This window comes from Oncorhynchus masou, chromosome 11, assembly GCF_036934945.1.
Source record: "Oncorhynchus masou masou isolate Uvic2021 chromosome 11, UVic_Omas_1.1, whole genome shotgun sequence".
NCBI classification, from domain to species: Eukaryota; Metazoa; Chordata; class Actinopteri; order Salmoniformes; family Salmonidae; genus Oncorhynchus; species Oncorhynchus masou.
Window position 1 is genome coordinate 59,685,993 of NC_088222.1, and position 23,676 is coordinate 59,709,668.

General features: G+C 42.7%; 1 protein-coding gene across 1 annotated transcript in view; it reads left to right on the forward strand.

Moving 5' to 3' along the window:
• LOC135548909 (MAP/microtubule affinity-regulating kinase 4-like) overlaps positions 1–23,676 on the forward strand; it is a 63,600-nt gene that overhangs the window by 10,233 nt on the left and 29,691 nt on the right. Inside the window, exons 2-4 of the mRNA XM_064978983.1 lie at positions 62–259; positions 963–1,016; positions 21,933–21,981. Coding sequence (XP_064835055.1) covers positions 62–259; positions 963–1,016; positions 21,933–21,981 — 301 coding nt within the window. The remainder of the gene's footprint in view (positions 1–61; positions 260–962; positions 1,017–21,932; positions 21,982–23,676) is intronic.

Here is a 23,676-nt window from a genome sequence, read left to right on the forward strand (position 1 = left end):
GGCTTTGCATGGTAGTGGTAATGGGGGCGCTGGTGGTGACCCCTCTCTCCTCTCCCCCCAGCATGTGTCTCTAGCCGCCAGTCGCTCAGACAAGGGAACCAGCCTGTCCAGCCGCTCACTGGGCGCCCGCTGCAGGAACTCCATCGCCTCCTGCTCTGATGAGACTCCGCACATCGGCAACTACCGCCTGCTTAAGACCATCGGCAAGGGCAACTTCGCCAAGGTCAAGCTGGCCCGCCATATCCTGACGGGCAAGGAGGTGAGGCTGGGGCATGGGGAGGGTGGCGGGTAGGGTGTTGTTGGGTAAGGGATATGATGCAGAGGAAGGGTTGTGGTCTTAGAAAGCAGAAATATGATGCAATAGTGTCCATTTCCATGGTAGTGTGTTAGAGCATGGATGAATGCATGGTGCCCAATCCCAAATTGACCCCTAGATCCAGCATAGCTGGAAGCTTCACCATATTGTTTACACCAAGTAAATTCTCTCAGATCTCCACAAGTGCATAGGGTGTAAAGTCTAGGGGTTGATTTGGTATTGGTCTGTTTTAATGATTGGGTGGGGGGGCTTGGGATATAGGGTAGAGAGATGAGACTTGGGTAGGGATAGGGGTAGAGTGAGTGGTGGGGGTAGGAAGTGGATGGAGGGGGATCTGTAGTTGTGGTTCTTCTTTATTCAGATGGTTCCCCATTATCTTTGGCCTAAGCAACCCCTTGTCTTCCTGGGGTCAATGATTAGAGTATAGATGGGTGCAATGCTAAAATAGAGGGTTGGGAGGAATAGGGATAGGTTTGACTGGAATGGGGGACTAAAGAAGTGGGACATTGGTTCTGGGGCGTCTGGCCATGTATAGGAAAATAATGAATGTGAATAGAGATATGTTTTACTACTGGGTTGTTTTCATCTTCTCATTCTGCTTTTTTTTGTCAAATGTTGTAAAATGTTCTCCTCACGTCTCCTCCAGGTTGCAATAAAAATAATTGACAAAACTCAGTTGAATCCAACCAGCCTACAAAAGGTGAGTCTTGGCAATTTACTTTTTTTTTTTTTTTTTTTAAATCAATCTGTGTTTTATCAGTCACAGTGGACATGACCTTAATAAACGCTTAATGAACACTTAATAAATGCATACCTGGTTAAACTAGCCTACCTGGTTAAACTAGCCTACCTGGTTAAATTAGCCTACCTGGTAAAACTAGCCTACCTGGTTAAACTAGCCTACCTGGTTAAACTAGCCTACCTGGTTAAACAAAGCCTACCTGGTTAAATAAAGGTGGAGGAAAAATAAAATAATAATAATAATAACAATAAATGCCCTCTTTACCCCAACACACTATCACAGATTAATGTGAAATAGAGACAAATGACTTAATTGAAATTTGTGACAGGCACACAAAAAAGTCCACATTTTAGTGTGCATTACATGCTTTTCATCACAACGCATTTTGTGTGTATTACATGCTTTTCATCACAACGCATTTTGTGTGTATTAAATGATTTTCTTTCTTCATAACACATTCATGTACGTTACACAAATTCATTTAAAAAAAATGTTAGCTAGGCTAGCTAGGTGGCTAACGTTAGCTTGGCTAGGGGTTGATGTTAGGGCTAGATAACATACTAGCTAAGTAGTTAAAGGGCTAGGTTTAGGAGTTAGTTTAAAGGGTTAGGGTTAGGGGAAGGGTTAGCTAACATACTAAGTGGCTGAAAATGAGGTCAAAAGTAATAATGAGTTACAAAGTAGCTAATTTGTTCAAATTCTAAAGTTATCCAGATTCGAACACACAGCCTTTGGGTTGCTAAATGTTCACGTTATATGCCCACCCATCCTTCCTGACCAACCTCTCTCCTACCAGGACCCCTAAAAATCAGCCGGGCTAGACAATCTGGACCCTCTCGTTCTAAAATTATCTGCTGAAATTGTTGCAACCCCTATCACTAGCCTGTTGAACTTCTCTTTCGTATCGTCTGAGATTCCCAAAGATTGGAAAGCTGCCGCAGTCATGACACTCTATACCCAAACTGCTATAGACCTATATCTATCGTACCCTACCTTTCTAAGGTCTTCGAACGCCAAGTTAACAAACAGATTACCGACCATTTCGAATCCCACCATACCTTCTCCGCTATGCAATCTGGTTTCAGAGCTGGTCATGGGTGCACCTCAGCCTCGCTCAAGGTCCTAAACGATATCATAACCGCCATCGATAAGAAACAATACTGTGCAGCCATATTCATTGACCTGGCCAAGGCTTTCGACTCTGTCAATTACCACATTCTTATCGGCAGACTCAACAGCCTTGGTTTCTCAAATGATAGCCTCGCCTGGTTCACCAACTACTTCTCTGATAGAGTTCAGTGTGTCAAATCGGAGGGCCTGTTGTCTGGACCTCTGGCATTCTCTATTGGGGTGCCACAGGGTTCAATTCTCGGGCCGACTCTCTTCTCTGTATACATCAATGATGTCGCTCTTGCTGCTGGTGATTCTCTGATCCACCTCTACACAGACAACACCATTCTGTATACCTCTGGCCCTTTGGACACTGTGTTAACTAACCTCCAGACGAGCTTCAATGCCATACAACTCTCCTTCCGTGGCCTCCAACTGCTCTTTAATGCAAGTAAAACTAAATGCATGCTCTCCAACCGATCGCTGCCCGCACCTGCCAGCCCGTCCAGCATCACTACTCTGGATGGTTCTGACAACTACAAATACCTAGGTGTCTGGTTAGACTGTAAACTCTCCTTCCAGACTCACATTAAGCATCTCCAATCCAAAATTAAATCTTGAATCGGCTTCCTACTTCGCAAAAAAGCATCCTTCACTCATGCTGCCAAACATACCCTCGTAAAACTGACCATCCTACCGATCCTCAACTTCGAAGATGTCATTTACAAAATGGCCTCCAACACTCTACTCAACAAACTGGATGCAGTCTATCACAGGGCCATCCGTTTTGTCACCAAAGAGCCCCATATACTACCCACCACAGCGACCTGTACTCTCTCGTTTGCTGGCCCTCGCTTCATACTCGTCGCCAAACCCACTGGCTCCACGTCATCTACAAGTATCTGCTAGGTAAAGCCCCACCTATCTCAGTTCACTGGTCACCATAGCAGCACCCACCCCTAGCACGCGCTCCAGCAGGTATATCTCACTGGTTACCCCCAAAGCCAATTCTTCCTTTGGCCGCCTTTCCTTCCAGTTCTCTGCTGCCAATGACTGAAAGGAGCTGCAAAAATCACTGAAGCTGGAGACTCATATCTCCCTCACTAGCTTTAAGCACCAGCTGTCAGAGCAGCTCACAGATCACTGCACCTGTACATAGCCCCTCTGTAAATAGCCCATCCAACTACCTCATCCCCATACTGTATTTATTTATGTATCTTGCTCCTTTGCACCCCATTATCTCTACTTGCACATTCATATATACATATATATATATATATATATATATATATATATATATATATATATATATATATACACTGCTCAAAAAATGAAGGGAACACTTAAACAACACAATGTAACTCCAAGTCAATCACACTTCTGTGAAATCAAACTGTCCACTTAGGAAGCAACACTGATTGACAATACATTTCCTATGCTGTTGTGCAAATGGAATAGACAACAGGTGGAAATTATAGGCAATTAGCAAGACACCCCCAATAAAGGAGTGGTTCTGCAGGTGGTGACCACAGACCACTTCTCAGTTCCTATCCTTCCTGGCTGATGTTTTGGTCACTTTTGAATGCTGACGGTGCTTTCAGTCTGGTGGTAGCATGAGACGGAGTCTACAACCCACACAAATGTGCATGTGTCTGCTCAAACGGTCAGAAACAGACTCCATGAAGGTGGTATGAGGGCCCAACGTTCACAGGTGGGGGTTGTGCTTACAGCCCAACACCGTGCAGGACGTTTGGCATTTGCCAGAGAACACCAAGATTGGCAAATTCGCCACTGGCGCCCTGTGCTCTTCAAAGATGAAAGCAGGTTCACACTGAGCACATGTGACAGACGTGACAGAGTCTGGAGACGCCGTGGAGAACGTTCTGCTGCCTGCAACAGCCTCCAGCATGACCGGTTTGGCGGTGGGTCAGTCATGGTGTGTGGTGGCATTTCTTTGGGGGGCCACACAGCTCTCCATGTGCTTGCCAGAGGTAGCCTGACTGCCATTAGGTAGCGAGATGAGATCCTCAGACCCATTGTGAGACCAAATGCTGGTGCAGTTGGCCCTGGGTTCCTCCTAATGCAAGACAATGCTAGACCTCATGTGACTGGAGTGTGTCAGCAGTTCCTGCAAGAGGAAGGCATTGATGCTATGGACTGGCCCGCCCGTTCCCCAGACCTGAATCCAATTGAGCACATCTGGGACATCATGTCTCGCTCCATCCACCAACGCCATGTTGCACCACAGACTGTCCAGGAGTTGGCGGATGCTTTAGTCCAGGTCTGGGAGGAGATCCCTCAGTAGACCATCCGCCACCTCATCAGGAGCATGCCAAGGCGTTGTAGGGAGGTCATACAGGCACGTGGAGGCCACACACACTACTGAGCCTCATTTTGACTTGTTGTAAGGACATTACATCAAAGTTGGATCAGCCTGTAGTGTGGTTTTCCACTTTAATTTTGAGTGTGACTCCAAATCCAGACCTCCATGGGTTGATAAATTTGATTTCCATTGATAATTGTTGTGTGATTTTGTTGTCAGCACATTCAACTATGTAAAGAAAAAAGTATTTTATAAGAATATTTCATTCATTCAGATCTAGGATGTGTTATTTTAGTGTTCTCTTTATTTTTTTGAGCAGTGTATATTCTGCACATCTACCATTTAATTGCTATATTGTAATTACTTCGCCACCATGGCCTATTTATTGCCTTACCTCCCTTATCCTACCTCATTTGCACTCACTGTATATATACTTTTTGTACTGTATTATTGACTGTGTGTTTGTTTATTCCATGTGTAACTCTGTGTTATTGTATGTGTCGAACTGCTTTGCTTTATCTTGGCCAGGTCGCAGTTGCAAATGAGAACTTGTTCTCAACTAGCCTACCTGGTTAAATAAAGGTGAAATAAAAATAAAAAAAATAAATAAATAAAAATACATTTTGTCTGAATTAAGTAACCTACTGTCTTTATCTGTGATTGAAATGCATTGAATACAAAATTGTGTACTGCACAAGAAAAAATATACTGTTTTGTGTGCCTGTCATAAATTTCCAATAATCAATTTTTGTCTATTTCACAATAATCTGTTATACTGAGTTGCCTTACCCAGTGACATTACACAGAGTGGGAACACCATAAGCCTCATGGAAGCAGGCAGGGGGCCCTTTGAGTCAGTTGATTGTGAGTTGATTCAATGACTGAATTTACTAAAGTGAAGTACCTGGAAACCTGCAACAGGATCATAGCTTTTGTGGAGTGTGGCTACTATGGTCTCCCGTTTCGAGAAAAAGAGAGAGTGAGAGAGCAGATGCAGGCACAGTGGTCCGTGGCCGGTCTCGAGAGACGTGATACTGTTTGGCAGATGCTGTAGACTGGATGACTGGTTAACTGACTGAAAGGAAGGATGACTGGCTGACTGGTTGTAACTGGGTGGCTGGATGACGAGTTGACTGGTTGTAACTGGGTGGCTGGATGACTGGTTGACTGGTTGTAACTGGGTGGCTGGATGACGAGTTGACTGGTTGTAACTGGGTGGCTGGATGACGAGTTAACTGGTTGTAACTGGGTGGCTGGATGACGGGTTGACTGGTTGTAACTGGGTGGCTGGATGACGGGTTGACTGGTTGTAACTGGGTGGCTGGATGACGAGTTGACTGGTTGTAACTGGGTGGCTGGATGACGGGTTGACTGGTTGTAACTGGGTGGCTGGATGACGAGTTGACTGGTTGTAACTGGGTGGCTGGATGACGAGTTGACTGGTTGTAACTGGGTGGCTGGATGACGAGTTGACTGGTTGTAACTGGGTGGCTGGATGACGAGTTGACTGGTTGTAACTGGGTGGCTGGATGACGGGTTGACTGGTTGTAACTGGGAGGCTGGATGACGAGTTGACTGGTTGTAACTGGGTGGCTGGATGACGAGTTGACTGGTTGTAACTGGGTGGCTGGATGACGGGTTGACTGGTTGTAACTGGGTGGCTGGATGACGAGTTGACTGGTTGTAACTGGGTGGCTGGATGACGAGTTGACTGGCTGTAACTGGGTGGCTGGATGACGAGTTGACTGGTTGTAACTGGGTGGCTGGATGACGAGTTGACTGGTTGTAACTGGGTGGCTGGATGACGAGTTGACTGGTTGTAACTGGGTGGCTGGATGACGGCTGCGCCGCTGGAGAGTTGACTGGTTGTAACTGGGTGGCTGGATGACGAGTTGACTGGTTGTAACTGGGTGGCTGGATGACGAGTTGACTGGTTGTAACTGGGTGGCTGGATGACGGGTTGACTGGTTGTAACTGGGTGGCTGGATGACTGGTTGACTGGTTGTAACTGGGTGGCTGGATGATGGGTTGACTGGTTGTAACTGGGTGGCTGGATGACGAGTTGACTGGTTGTAACTGGGTGGCTGGATGACGGGTTGACTGGTTGTAACTGGGTGGCTGGATGACGAGTTGACTGGTTGTAACTGGGTGGCTGGATGACGAGTTGACTGGTTGTAACTGGGTGGCTGGATGACGAGTTGACTGGTTGTAACTGGGTGGCTGGATGACGAGTTGACTGGCTGTAACTGGGTGGCTGGATGACGAGTTGACTGGTTGTAACTGGGTGGCTGGATGACGAGTTAACTGGTTGTAACTGGGTGGCTGGATGACGGGTTGACTGGTTGTAACTGGGTGGCTGGATGACGAGTTGACTGGTTGTAACTGGGTGGCTGGATGACTGGTTGACTGGTTGTAACTGGGTGGCTGGATGACTGGTTGACTGGTTGTAACTGGGTGGCTGGATGACGAGTTGACTGGTTGTAACTGGGTGGCTGGATGACGATTTGACTGGTGGTAACTGGGAGGCTGGATGATTGGCTGACTGGTTGTAACTGGGTGGCTGGATGACTGGTTGACTGGTTGTAACTGGGTGGCTGGATGACTGGTTGACTGGTTGTAACTGGGTGGCTGGATGACGGGTTGACTGGTTGTAACTGGGTGGCTGGATGACTGGTTGACTGGTTGTAACTGGGTGGCTGGATGACGAGTTGACTGGTTGTAACTGGGTGGCTGGATGACTGGTTGACTGGTTGTAACTGGGTGGCTGGATGACTGGTTGACTGGTTGTAACTGGGTGGCTGGATGACTGGTTGACTGGTTGTAACTGGGTGGCTGGATGACTGGTTGACTGGTTGTAACTGGGTGGCTGGATGACGAGTTGACTGGTTGTAACTGGGTGGCTGGATGACTGGTTGACTGGTTGTAACTGGGTGGCTGGATGACGGGTTGACTGGTTGTAACTGGGTGGCTGGATGACTGGTTGACTGTTTGTAACTGGGTGGCTGGATGACTGGTTGACTGGTTGTAACTGGGTGGCTGGATGACTGGTTGACTGGTTGTAACTGGGTGGCTGGATGACGAGTTGACTGGTTGTAACTGGGTGGCTGGATGACGAGTTGACTGGTTGTAACTGGGTGGCTGGATGACGAGTTGACTGGTTGTAACTGGGTGGCTGGATGACGAGTTGACTGGTTGTAACTGGGTGGCTGGATGACTGGCTGACTGGTTGTAACTGGGAGGCTGGATGACGAGTTGACTGGTTGTAACTGGGTGGCTGGATGACGAGTTGACTGGTTGTAACTGGGTGGCTGGATGACTGGCTGACTGGTTGTAACTGGGAGGCTGGATGACGAGTTGACTGGTTGTAACTGGGTGGCTGGATGACGAGTTGACTGGTTGTAACTGGGTGGCTGGATGACTGGCTGACTGGTTGTAACTGGGTGGCTGGATGACTGGCTGACTGGTTGTAACTGGGAGGCTGGATGACGAGTTGACTGGTGGTAACTGGGAGGCTGGATGATTGGCTGACTGGTTGTAACTGGGTGGCTGGATGACTGGTTGACTGGTTGTAACTGGGAGGCTGGATGACGAGTTGACTGGTGGTAACTGGGAGGCTGGATGATTGGCTGACTGGTTGTAACTGGGTGGCTGGATGACTGGCTGACTGGTTGTAACTGGGAGGCTGGATGACTAGATGGAAGGATGACTGGCTGACTGGATGGGCCGATGACTGGCTGACTGGTTATAACTGGGTGGCTGGATGACGAGTTGACTGGTTGTAACTGGGTGGCTGGATGACTAGATGGAAGGATGACTGGCTGACTCGATGGAAGGACGAAGGGGGATAAGTTGACTGCATAATTACAGTGAGCTCCAAAAGCATTGTGACAGTGTTGTTTTGGCTATGTAATCCAGCATTTTGGTTTTGAAATGATACATACAATTATCATACCCCCAAACAACGCTTACCTCCCCTGTTATTGTAATGGTGAGAGGTTAGCATGTCTTGGGGGTATGATATTTGTGCGTCTAACTTTCTCACTCATCATTATTCACGATTCATTCAGGATGATCTGTAATCATGGTAGCATCTACATTATTTGTAGAAGTTTTTAGAAACATATTATATTGTTATTTACAATAAAAGGGACTCCAAAATGACACAATACATTATTTACAATTCATTTATATCGGGCACAAAATAATCTGCAACACAACCAAAACAAACAGCAGATGCATCCAACAAATTTGTAGAGTCACAAGCTTAAAATGTAGTCATTGAGTTCTATGAATATGTGACCAAATACTTAACTTTTTACTACTTTAAGACATATATAAGTTAATTTGTCCCAATACTTTTGGTCCCCTAAAATGGGAGGACTATGTACAAAAAGTGCAGTTCATGAAACCACCCTCAAATTAAAGCTGACAGTCTGCACTTTAACCTCATATTCACTGAATAATAGGAAATCCAAAGTGCTGGAGTACAGAGCCAAAACAACACAACATGTGTCACAGTCCCAATACTTTTGGAGTTCACTGTACTTGACTGCCCACATGACAAAATACTATAGTATACTGTTTTTGTGTACTTTGCTGTAGTATTCACTGTAGTATTTACTGTAGTATACTGTAGTACACTCTAGTATTTACAGTTAACTATAGTATAAATGTGGTAAAATAAATATGTAGTGTATACTATAGGAATTAATTTAGTGTTTTTGCTGATTGTAGTGTACTGTAGTATTTACTGTACTTTTTTTCAGACTGTAATATACTGTAGTATTTACTCTAGTGTTTTTGGGGATTTATTGTAGCATTTATATGGAAGCCCTGAAGCCAAAGGCAAAAAATAAAAGTAGACTCTTGGAATTATCTTGTCCGAAATAACTTAGTGTCTCGTTCAACTTAGTATCTCATTCAAATGACTTAGTATCTCGTTTGATAGACTAAGTTTAATAAAATCATAATCAAAAATTTGTTCAAACAAGATGCTAAGTCATTCAAATGAGACACTAAGTCGTTCGAACCACTTAATTGTTATTTTGTCTAATAAGGCCTCATTTGTTATGCAGCACCAGTTGTGCTTGTCAGACCATTGCTGCAGCCGTTCATTCACTGATTCGATCCATTGACAGTTCTTTAATAGGGCTGCTTTTGAATGCCAAAGTATGGATATCTCACAGTTTAACCAATTTGACTTCAGTTTCTGATGTTTATCCATGTTTCTCCAAACGTCACATTTCTAGGTTGCTCCAAAAGTCCAAATTTGACGTTTGGATAAACCTGGATAAACATCAGAATCTGAAGTCAAATAGGTAAAACCATGAAATCTTGTTGACTCACTTACATGCTCTGGCATTCAAAAGCACGCCTGCTTTAAATGGCAGCAGCAATGGTCTGACAAGCACAACTGGTGCTGCATAACAAATAAAACGTAATAAAGAACAATGAAGTCGTTTGAACAAGATAATACGTTGTTCAAACAACTTAGTATCTAGTTTGAACGACTTAGTATCTAGTTCGAACGACTTAGTATCTAGTTCGAACGACTTAGTATCTAGTTTGAACGACTTAGTATCTAGTTCGAACAACTTAGTATCTCGTTTGAGTGATTTTATTTTACTAAATGGTTCGAACTAGATACTAAGTCGTTCAGACGAGATTTGTTGTTGCTGTTGTGAAAGCAGCTATTATGTTTTGTAGTTGGCGTTGTAAGTGTATCTTTGGGAATGCTGAGGTGTGTAACTGTGCAGGACTTTGATGTTCATTAGCAAGTTAAGGGTAGATTCCGATTGATGGACAAACAGGCTAGTTGTTCCTGTGCATAAATGGAAGCCCCACAATGGACACTCAGGGTTTGCTGTGCATGAATTTAAGGGGATATTTGCAAAATGACTGACAATCAGGGTCGATTGACTATTGGGCTATGTTCCAATGTCCCATACTAGCACACCGCTTTGAATTACGGTGACCAGATGTCCCCGATTTCTGTGGACATTCCCAGATTTTGGTGGCCTGTCCCCGGCTGAAGTTGTCCCCGAAAATGTCCCCGATTAGCCCTCAGAAAGATAAACGCAACTTTAAAGTGAACTTAAGGCTTATATTTTAATAATGCATCTAAAAATGATGTCTATGCCTGTACCAAACATGCTTGCTCTTGTGGCATTGTAACCACCACATGAACAACAATGACCATAAAGTTCATCCAACAGCATAGGCTACCAAACTTGGGTGATTCTAAAATTACTAGATTGGCTAAGATCAAGAAAACTGTGGAGGGGTTATCCATTTCTGTGTTATAATTAATACAAGTATTTGAAAGGCGATATTGCCTCATTTTGGTATATAGATATTGGAACAGAGCCTTGGACCAGAAAAAGGGGCTAGGTGGTAACTCGGGAGGCAGTAGTTGCAGTCAGCACGTCTAAGAATTCTCTATGCAGGAAAAACCCTGGACTCATCACATGCAAGTCTCTTGATCATCCAACTACCTCACTTACAATGCTGAATTTTAATTTACATTAGTTCAATATTTCACAGGTCACTCACGATGAGGCGGCATTTAACATGCAACACAAACGTGCACTACTCAGAGTGAAGAGAAAAACAGAAAACGCATTGACATAAATACATATACAGCGCATTCGGAAAGTATTCAGACCCCTTGACTTTTTCCACATTTTGTTAGCTGACAGCCTTATTCTAAAATGGATTAAATCGTTTTCCCCCTCATCAATCTACACACAATACCCCATAATGTCCATAATGACAAAGCAAAAACTGGTTTGTAGAAATGTTTGCACATTTATAATTTTTGGGGAAACAAGATGCACCTGAGATAAATTTCAAGTCTCATAGAAAAGGGTCTGAATACTTATGTAAATAGTATAAGTAAAAGTATAAGTAAAAATTGAAATTAGCAAACATTTCTAAAAACCTGTTTTCACTTTGCCATTATGGGGTATTGTGTGTAGATTGATGAGGATTTGTATCTATTTAATCAATTTCAGAATAAGGCTGTAACGTAACAACATTTGGAAAAGTAAAGGGGTCTGAATACTTTTTCTGCACATGGTAACATTGACTCATAACCCCCTCATGCATTAGTCAGAGGTCCGGGCTGCTCTGTAGATGGGCTCAGAGCATGTATATGCTCTCTCTCTCTCTCTCTCTCTCTCTCCCTCTCCCTCTCCCTCTCCCTCTCCCTCCCCCTCTCTCCACCCTCCTGGCTCTGTGGCATCACACATGCCGGGGGGCATGAAGTGAACAGACCGGAAAGAGCCAATCAGGGATGAAGTAATTGTTCATAATGGTGCTGTGTGTATGTACAGTATGTGATGAAGATAGTGAACAGACCGGAAAGAGCCAATCAGGGATGAAGTAATTGTTCATAATGGTGCTGTGTGTATGTACAGTATGTGATGAAGATAGTGAACAGACCGGAAAGAGCCAATCAGGGATGAAGTAATTGTTCATAATGGTGCTGTGTGTATGTACAGTATGTGGGGAAGATAGTGAACAGACCGGAAAGAGCCAATCAGGGATGAAGTAATTGTTCATAATGGTGCTGTGTGTATGTACAGTATGTGATGAAGATAGTGAACAGACCGGAAAGAGCCAATCAGGGATGAAGTAATTGTTCATAATGGTGCTGTGTGTATGTACAGTATGTGATGAAGATAGTGAACAGACCGGAAAGAGCCAATCAGGGATGAAGTAATTGTTCATAATGGTGCTGTGTGTATGTACAGTATGTGGGGAAGATAGTGAACAGACCGGAAAGAGCCAATCAGGGATGAAGTAATTGTTCATAATGGTGCTGTGTGTATGTACAGTATGTGGGGAAGATAGTGCTGGGAGAACGTCTGTTACGCTCAGCTTCACATCATGATTATGATCATGACTATGGGACCATCTCATACAGTATGTGGATTAATGACATGAGTCAGGATCTGAGTCTCTATGAGCTCCTAGTGTCATCATAGTGAGTTTGATTCCTGCTGGGGCCACCCATACTGAAATGTCTGCTTGACTGTATGTCACTTTGGATAAACAATATTTTTCTAAATGGCATACAGTCCTCACCATACTGTATGTATTTAGGCAGTGAAGCAATTTTTTTATTATTTTGTCTCTATACTCCAGTTTTTTGGATTTGAGATGAAAATACAATTTTGTAGCTCTGAGTCTCTACTTTTATCCAATATACAAAACACCATTCAAAATTCATGAGACCGAATCGAGCCACTCGGTCACAATTTACAGTTGCATGTTGCAGTAAAAAGTTTCAGAGTATGTGGATGTTGATAACACCAAAAATTACTGTGTTACATACAGTTTTACATTATATATATTATTATAGTTGAATATTTGGCCCCATGTATGGTCCCATATCCATTGCACACAATGACTGCATCAAGCTTGTGGCTCTGCAGACTCATTGGAAGTACACTGCTCAAAAAATGAAGGGAACACTTAAACAACACAATGTAACTCCAAGTCAATCACACTTCTGTGAAATCAAACTGTCCACTTAGGAAGCAACACTGATTGACAATACATTTCACATGCTGTTGTGCAAATGGAATAGACAACAGGTGGAAATTATAGGCAATTAGCAAGACAACCCCAATAAAGGAGTGGTTCTGCAGGTGGTGACCACAGACCACTTCTCAGTTCCTATCCTTCCTGGCTGATGTTTTGGTCACTTTTGAATGCTGACGGTGCTTTCAGTCTGGTGGTAGCATGAGACGGAGTCTACAACCCACACAAATGTGCATGTGTCTGCTCAAACGGTCAGAAACAGACTCCATGAAGGTGGTATGAGGGCCCAACGTTCACAGGTGGGGGTTGTGCTTACAGCCCAACACCGTGCAGGATGTTTGGCATTTGCCAGAGAACACCAAGATTGGCAAATTCGCCACTGGCGCCCTGTGCTCTTCAAAGATGAAAGCAGGTTCACACTGAGCACATGTGACAGACGTGACAGAGTCTGGAGACGCCGTGGAGAACGTTCTGCTGCCTGCAACAGCCTCCAGCATGACCGGTTTGGCGGTGGGTCAGTCATGGTGTGTGGTGGCATTTCTTTGGGGGGCCACACAGCTCTCCATGTGCTTGCCAGAGGTAGCCTGACTGCCATTAGGTACCGAGATGAGATCCTCAGACCCCTTGTGAGACCATATGCTGGTGCGGTTGGCCCTGGATTCCTCCTAATGCAAGACAATGCTAGACCTCATGTGGCTGGAGTGTGTCAGCAGTTCCTGCAAGAGGAAGGCATTGATGCTATGGACTGGCCCGCCCGTTCCCCAGTCCTGAATCCAATTGAGCACATCTGGGACATCATGTCTCGCTCCATCCACCAACGCCACGTTGCACCACAGACTGTCCAGGAGTTGGCGGATGCTTTAGTCCAGGTCTGGGAGGAGATCCCTCAGTAGACCATCCGCCACCTCATCAGGAGCATGCCCAGGCGTTGTAGGGAGGTCATACAGGCACGTGGAGGCCACACACACTACTGAGCCTCATTTTAAGGACATTACAAGGACATTACAACAAAATTGGATCAGCCTGTAGTGTGGTTTTCCACTTTCATTTTGAGTGTGACTCCAAATCCAGACCTCCATGGGTTGATACATTTGATTTCCATTGATAATTTTTGTGTGATTTTGTTGTCAGCACATTCAATTACAGTGCCTTGCGAAAGTATTCGGCCAACCTGGAACTTTGCGACCTTTTGCCACATTTCAGACTTCAAACATAAAGATATAAAACTGTATTTTTTTGTGAAGAATCAACAACAAGTGGGACACAATCATGAAGTGGAACGACATTTATTGGATATTTCAAACTTTTTTAACAAATCAAAAACTGAAAAATTGGGCGTGCAAAATTATTCAGCCCCCTTAAGTTAATACTTTGTAGCGCCACCATTTGCTGCGATTACAGCTGTAAGTCGCTTGGGGTATGTCTCTATCAGTTTTGCACATCGAGAGACTGAAATTTTTTCCCATTCCTCCGTGCAAAACAGCTCGAGCTCAGTGAGGTTGGATGGAGAGCATTTGTGAACAGCAGTTTTCAGTTCTTTCCACAGATTCTCGATTGGATTCAGGTCTGGACTTTGACATGGCCATTCTAACACCTGGATATGTTTATTTTTGAACCATTCCATTGTAGATTTTGCTTTATGTTTTGGATCATTGTCTTGTTGGAAGACAAATCTCCGTCCCAGTCTCAGGTCTTTTGCAGACTCCATCAGGTTTTCTTCCAGAATGGTCCTGTATTTGGCTCCATCCATCTTCCCATCAATTTTAACCATCTTCCTTGTCCCTGCTGAAGAAAAGCAGGCCCAAACCATGATGCTGCCACCACCATGTTTGACAGTGGGTATGGTGTGTTCAGGGTGATAAGCTGTGTTGCTTTTACGCCAAACATAACGTTTTGCATTGTTGCCAAAAAGTTCAATATTGGTTTCATCTGACCAGAGCACCTTCTTCTACATGTGTGGTGTGTCTACAAATGTGGAAGTTTAGATGGACGGCCAGGTCTTGGTAGATTTGCAGTGGTCTGATACTCCTTCCATTTCAATATTATCGCTTGCACAGTGCTCCTTGGGATGTTTAAAGCTTGGGAAATCTTTTTGTATCCAAATCCGGCTTTTTCACAACAGTATCTCGGACCTGCCTGGTGTGTTCCTTGTTCTTCATGATGCTCTCTGCGCTTTTAACGGACCTCTGAGACTATCACAGTGCAGGTGCATTTATACGGAGACTTGATTACACACAAGTGGATTGTATTTATCATCATTAGTCATTTAGGTCAACATTGGATCATTCAGAGATCCTCACTGAACTTCTGGAGAGAGTTTGCTGCACTGAAAGTAAAGGGGCTGAATAATTTTGCACGCCCAATTTTTCAGTTTTTGATTTGTTACAAAAGTTTGAAATATCCAATAAATGTCGTTCCACTTCATGATTGTGTCCCCCTTGTTGTTAATTCTTCACAAAAAAATACAGTTTTATATCTTTATGTTTGAAGCCTGAAATGTGGCAAAAGGTCGCAAAGTTCAAGGGGGCCGAATACTTTTGCAAGGCACTGTATGTAAAGAAAAAAGTATTTAATAAGAATATTTCATTCATTCAGATCTAGGATGTGTTATTTTAGTGTACCCTTTATTTTATTTTTTGAGCAGTGTATATGAAGTTTGTTTTGGCTGTGTTTTAGGTCATGTCAAAATTGTGAATGATATCCAAAATGACTTGACATTATTCACTATTCAGTTACTATTGGACAAGACATGATCCAAAACCCTGCCAAAACAAACTGCAAATACATCTAAACAGTTTGTAGAGTGGCAGGCAGGACACTAAAGTGTATAAGCTTCACTGTACCGTTGTTTCCAATGTCCTTTTCCATTACTAGGCTACATCGAAAATGTATGGTTTCTAGCCCAAACAATTCAAAGCATTAATTATAATGCCCATGTATATCGGGGACGGCAGGTAGCCTAGGTGTTAGAGTGTTGTAAGTGAAAGGTTGCTGGATCAAATCAATGTAAGAATCTGTCGTTCTGCCCCTAAAGAAGGCAGTTTACCCCACTTTCCCCCGGTAGTCCATCAATAAGAATTTGTTCTTAACTGACTTGCCTAGTTAAATAAAATAAATAATATAAGACATGAACAGAATGCATCAGTGATTTGTATTTCCTGCAACTTTCTGAAGAGGCAATGTACAGGATTGCTCCTGTCTGTGTGTGTGATGTGCAGTTTGCACTTATCATATGTCTACCACTTTGTGCAGCCAGTAGTGATGCTAATGATAACCTCCTTCTGGTAGACGTAAAGAAGGAAAACTCTAAAACCTGGAAAAAGCAAACCAAGAAAATGTATTTTATAGGGCCTTAATGAGACTATGTAGAAACCTAATATTCCACAAATGACTCTGTAATTTCAATGTGTCGTGTCTTGGCTATCATTAATGTGATGATGATTGTTTTAACAAATCGATAACTATGTTTAATTATTATGATGATTAAATTACTCATGTAATAATTAACTCATCAACAATCTTGGAGCACCACGGAAAAAGTTTGTTTAACGAGTTACCGATTTCCAAATTAACTCTAAAGATATAAATATCTCATACATTTCAGTCATCATTCAGTCATTCATTAATTTTTTATCTTCTATCAGTCTAATTCTGAATGTCGCAAAATCCTTGGATATCTGCATGAACCCTAGCATAAATGATGAATCAGCAATATACAAATTGGCTTAATTATTTATTTACTAATTAACTAAATAATCACACAGAATTACATAAACACAAACAGAATAGGTTATACATTGATTACTACATACTGCAATGAAAAGTCCCTAGTGGACTAAACCGATATGATGGCTTGTTACACAAATTGAAAAGGCAGGGGCATGTAATAAAGAGCGGGAGAAAAGACAAAGGACTTCACTATCGTACACACAGCTGAAAAATATGATCATAGAAATGTTAATACTTTGCACATGGACGGCCGCTCATTTGAAAATAATTGCAATGTACCGTGGTTCCTCCTTTAAAAGTTGCGTCATACTGCGTCACATCCTGCGTGCTGCTGCAGCATTCATTTAATTCTCAGCCATTTCTTCTGTTACTACAAGTTATTGCTAGTTTGACCACCAGAGGGCATCTTTGAGAAGCATTTGATAGTATTCCATATTGCCATTACCAGAGAATTGTATTTATTTTTTGTAATAACATAGTATATGGGGTTGACTTTAAGTAATTTGGCTTAATTAATTGGATTAATATTATGGTGTTTCCATTCAGAGAAAAACGAAAAACGAATGCCACATCGACAACAGCCACGCTTGAAGTATCATTACCCATCACTCCACAAAAGCCACAGCTTTTGCAGAGCAAGGGGAACAACTACTTCAAGGTCTCAGAGCGAGTGACGTCAACGATTGAAACGCTATTAGCGATCACCCTGATAACTAGCGTGCTATTTCACACCGGTTACACATAGGCTTCATTAATGCCATTCAGTCTTGAAGTTGATACAACAACTATGATAGCTGAGGTTCATAGATAGGTTCTGAACTAATATTCATACCAAACGTTTTAGGGTCCATACACAGATCAGCTACATACTGTAGCTAGCTACACATCCATAGGCATGCAGTTATTTTTATCCTCCACTACACAATAAGCAAGTAAATAATTAGCTATGTTGCAAGGCAAGCTTACACAATTGTGCATTCAATTTGCAGTAAATGCTTTAGCTAGCTAGATTCTTTACATCCACTGTTTCACAAGACGACAGCCTGGTTTGCTGGTTTTCTCAGGAGTCCCTAAAACATTAAACAACACGAATTACAAATTCATTCTCCCAACACTAGCTAGCTGGCTAATGTTAGCTAGTCAGATAACTTGCTAAATAGCGATTTTCGTAAATTAACTTTATGACAAATATGCACAAACCTTTTTCTCTACATTAACTAACATATTCCTCTCAATTGTACATTTTGTCAGCCATCTTCGCCCAAGGATGGGTGACTCGCGTCAAATATCGTCATTGAAACCACTCAATATGTTTGGTCATATAAAAACCTTGGGACCCAAATGCATAATGAGTGCTCTAACTTCCCCTTGTGGTGGTCTGGAGCAATGAAGCCGTGACGCTGGGTAGCTCTAAGTCCCGCGGTGCAAGCTCACAACTTTTAATGGAGGAACCACTGTATATATTTACAATTGTATGCCTTTGTTGTCTCTCTGTTGATATTGCCGGTCCGTCTAGGGTGTAATTCGAACGAAAGTCTGTGGTTTTGTCTGTTAGAATGTATCTTCCAGACGTACCAATGGTCGTTGGATAGGGAAATGTTCTTTTAGAATGGATTTTTTTTGAAGTGCCACCCAGTGGTTCTTGGTCGAGGTTACTAGAATAGATACTTCGGCTTGAGTTTCCTAGGCTAACCGTATTTAAACAGACTGAATGTTCCTGTGGAGTCTTCTTCACTCGAGAGTTTGAGGTTCTTACCATTTCCTGGTATTGTCGTCTTTAAACCATTTCTCAGCCATGTAGCCACCACTTCACGCTGTCTGGTCTATATTTAAAGTGCCAAGCATTCCAACATGTAGCCACAGCTTCACGCTGTCTGGTCTATATTTAAATTGCCAACCATTCCAACATGTAGCTACCGCTTCACGCTGTCTGGTCTATATTTAAAGTGCCAACCATTCCAACATGTAGCCACAGCTTCACACTGTCTGGTCTATATTTAAAGTGCCAACCATTCCAACATGTAGCCACAGCTTCACGCTGTCTGGTCTATATTTAAAGTGCCAACCATTCCAACAAGTAGCCACAGCTTCACGCTGTCTGGTCTATATTTAAAATGCCAACCATTCCAACATGTAGCCACAGCTTCACGCTGTCTGGTCTATATTTAAAGTGCCAAGCATTCCAACATGTAGCCACAGCTTCACGCTGTCTGGTCTTTATTTAAATTGCCAACCATTCCAACATGTAGCCACCGCTTCACGCTGTCTGGTCTATATTTAAATTGCCAACCATTCCAACATGTAGCCACCGCTTCACGCTGTCTGGTCTATATTTAAATTGCCAACCATTCCAACACGTAGCTACAGTGCCTGGCTCTCTGGTCTAATGTACAATTTGTCAGAAGTGGGTTTTATGCACTTTGGGAAAAGGGGGCGTTCCATAAAAATAAAAATAAAAACATCTGTGCTCACGTTGGTGTGGCCAATGACTTGGCTAAGACTTCATATAAAAAAAAACAATTATCTAATTTAGAAGGCTAACATCACATTACATCTTCTCACAAATAGTTTCATGTTTAATCATATCAGTTCCCCAACATTTGGATGTGAATCTGATCACTGGGAAATATACACATTCAGAGATACAGTTATGTTCTTATACTGTCCTTCATGGGATCCCAAAATACAACTGATCTGACATAATTTTCTTCAACCACTCCAACCATTTGGACAAAGATAAATATTGTTTCATTCCCCAATCAGTTGATGTTGGAGTATTGGCGGGAGGACTCCCTTTGTTCTACAGAGGTTCTCTCCCTACATATTGCATGACAAGGAAGAGAAAGTTTCTGTATTTGGTATTTACGTATTTACGACCGGTCATAAAACTGGTGGGGAAGAGACAGAGGAGGGGGGGGGGGTCTGGCGCCTATAATCCTCACCCAACATTCACTTTTTATAATAGGCAAATGTATTTACAGGGTTACCTAATAGTTGTGCTTCAGAAGTAGCTAGAATTCATATAGACCCAATAGGCTATATCTCAATAAAATAAAAAATAAATCCTATTTTCTGGTGCTACTGACTTTGTTGTGCTCCTAACCCTTTTATGTTGGGAACACCAGTGCTACTAATTACATGTTTTAATTTAGAGCCCTGGTCATGCGTGCAATGGATATGGGACAAAATACTTATATTTTGACTACTTTAAAACACTAAGATAATTTGTCCAAGTACTTATGGTGTCTTAAAATGGGGGGACTACCCAGCAAACCAAATTGGTTCTCTGAAAGTTCCCAGAACATTCGTTAGGTTGTGGTTTCTACTGGCAATTGAAATGTACAAACTATGGCAAAAGGGGACGACAAGTGGATAAGAGGCAAGCAGTAATTTCGATTAAGACATATAATGAGCGAGCTAGGATGGACGTAGTCAATATAACTATTTGTTCAGCACTTTTGAAATGTACATTGACAGAATTCAGAACAAGGGCCGTTTTTACAGTGTTCTCCCTGTACAACTACAAGTCAGAACTGTAGGATAAATAAAGGGGGCATGTAAGCAGACAATGAAAGCTCTTACAATATTCAATGATTTAATTTCTCTAAAAACAGGTTATAGGCTACATGTGCACCACCAAGACAGAGCAGTAGGCAAAATTAAAAGGGGAAAATAGACCAAATTATTAGGGTGAGGCACATGTACCTAAAATCTATCTAAATTTTATTAAAAAGCTATAGCTATGTTTGGACAATGCCCTAATAAAATATAATGGTCAGAAGATTGAAGTGAGGGCCTCCCGAGTGGCACTGAGGCGTCACTACAGACCCAGGTTCAATCCCAGGCTGTGTCGCAGCCAGCCGTGACCTGGAGACTCATGAGGCTATGCACATTTGGTCCAGCATCAGAGGGTTTGGCCAGCCTGAATATCCTTGTCCCATCGCACTCTAGCAGCTGTGCGAGAGAGGACACTGATTGGGTGGCTGCATGAGCCCAAACAATGTGATTGGGCCATTGTCAGAGAAAACACTTGCTATCTATTGGATTGGGCCTAGATTTCCAAAAGAGGGCCGGGACAGGGGAGAGCGCTGTACAATTGGCCAGCGATGATAGCAGGTTACTTTACATACCCGTGGTCTAGAGAAAATCCTCAATACAGAAAACATGAAAGAGCCCATATTAGCATAACCTGGCTTGTTATGCAGTCTCCCAAGATGGGTATACAACTGGCCAAATCAAATGTATCTGTAAATTCACCCTATATACTGTTTGTTAGTAGTATATCAGTGACAGTAGGTCAGATGGGAGATTGTGGTAGCGATTGGGCTGGGGCGTGTTTGGTCAGTGGAATTCTGGGATTTCTTGACAACGACGACGAGACACATCGGCGTATCCCGTGATTCCCTCTGGCACAGCTGGAGAAGCAGGGTTGCTATGGCAACAGTGACGTTGGGCATTGCCAGAGGAAAAACCTGAGAAAATAAGGGATTGAATGAAGAAGGAGGAAACAGGGAGAGAGAGAGATAGAAAGAGGAGAAGGATTGAAGAAGGAGGAAACAGGGAGAGAGAGATATAGAAAGAGGAGAAGGATGGAAGAAAGAGGAAACATAGAGAGAGAGAGACATATAGAAAGAGGAGAAGGGTTGAAGAAGGAGGAAACAGGGAGAGAGAGATATAGAAAGAGGAGAAGGATTGAAGAAGGAGGAAACAGGGAGAGAGAGACATAGAAAGAGGAGAAGGATTGAAGAAGGAGGAACCAGGGAGAGAGACATATAGAAAGAGGAGAAGGATTGAAGAAGGAGGAAACAGGGAGAGAGAGACATATAGAAAGAGGAGAAGGATTGAAGAAAGAGGATAGAAAAGCTTATCATGCTTATCTCATCTTATCTTCTTTCTGATTCTTACTAGATGACGTGGGGGAGTTGCTGCTGATTTGGAACGATGGTCTTTATGTTAAGGGGCCTTAAAGTTATTGTGAGCCAGATGAGCCAGACGGATGGTTCAAATTTAATCTTCTGCTTTATGACAAAGTGTAGACCTACAGCAAATGTTGAAAAAACAAATTGTACACATTGCTATAACATCTACTATCAGTTCAAGACCCCATATTAATATATTATTTGTATTCTATTCACTTCTAACACACTTCCTTCTACCCTTCACAGCTCTTTCGAGAGGTTCGGATAATGAAAGGTTTAAATCATCCAAACATAGGTAAGGGCCTACATTTAAGAATCTGTTATACAGTGCATTCGGAAAGTATTCAGACCCCTTGACTTTTTCCACATTTTGTGATGTTACAGCCTTATTCTAAAATGGATTAAATGAATTTGTCAGTCTACACACAATACACGATAATGACAAAGCAAAAATGGGTTTTGAGACATGTTTGCAAATGTATTAAAAATCACAAACAGAAGTACCTTATTTACATAAGTATTCAGACCCTTTGCTATGAGACATGAAATGGAGCTCAGGTGCATCCTGTTTCCATTGATCATCCTTGAGATGTTTCTACAACTTGAGTAGAGTCCACCTGTGTTAAATTAAATTGATTGGACATGATTTGGAAAGGCACACACCTGTCTATATAAAGGTCCCACAGTTGACAGTGCATGTCAGAGCAAACACATAGCCATGAGGTCAAAGGTCTGTGTCGAGGCACAGATCTGGGGAAGGGTACCAAAACATTTCTGCAGCATTGAAGGACCCCAAAAACACAGTGGCCTCCATCATTCTTAAATGGAACCACCAAGATTCTTCCTAGAGCTGGCCGCCTGGCCAAACTGAGCAATCGGGGGAGAAGGGCCTTGATCAAGGGGATAATCAAGAACTCAATGGTCACTCTGACAGAGCCCCAGAGATGCTCTGTGGAGATGGGAGAACCTTCCAGAAGGACAACCATCTCTGCTGCACTCCACCAATCAGACCTTTACGGTAGAGTGGCCAGACAGAAGCCACTCCTCAGTTAAAGGCACATGACATACCCAAGAAGACTCGAGGCTGTAATCGCTGCTGAAGGTGCTTCAACAAAGTACTGAGTAAAGGGTCTGAATACTTATGTAAATGTGATATTTCTGTTGTTTTTATTTTATAAATTTGCAAACATTTCTAAAAACCTGTTTTTGCTTGTCATTATGGGGTATTGTTTGTAGATTGATTAGGAGAGAAAACACTTTCATCAATTTTAGAATAAGGCTGTAATGTAACAAAATGTGGAAAAAGTCAAGAGGTCTGAATACTTTCTGAATACACTGTATGTAAGTATGTGTGTGTTTGTGCGTGCGTACATACGTACGTGTGTTCTTGCGTGTGAGTGTGTGTGCATGTGTGTGTTTGTTTATGTTGATATGTTGCAGTTTTTGCTCCTGGCACTTGCTACCATACCCCGGTCAAAGGCACTTAAATATTTTGTCTCTCACCCTCTGAATGGCACACATGCACAATCCATGTCTTAATTGTCTCAAGGCTTAAAAATCCTACTTTAACCTGTCTCCTCCCCTTCATTTACACTGATTGTCGTGGATTTAACAAATCACATCAATAAGTGATCATAGCTTTCATCTGGATTCAGCTGGTCAGTTTATGTCATGGAAAGAGCAGGTGATCTTAATGTTTGTATACTCAGTGTAATAACATGTGTAGTCTAAATGGTTCATTCCTGTCTCATCTACCCAGATGGCAGGCTTTTGTCTAAGCCTCTCACTGTGTATAATAGACTCATACGCTACACTACTTGCACATATAGTAGCTAGCTACAGTTGGGGATAGAGGGCCCAGGGTTGGGTTGGCAAGGGGGCTAGGGAACAGGATTTTCTAAAGATAAAAAAAAATAAATGCCATTAGACTAGACCGGCGTCATGCCCCACCGTATTTAGCAGGCCTAGACAGAGATGTGTGTTTTTTCAT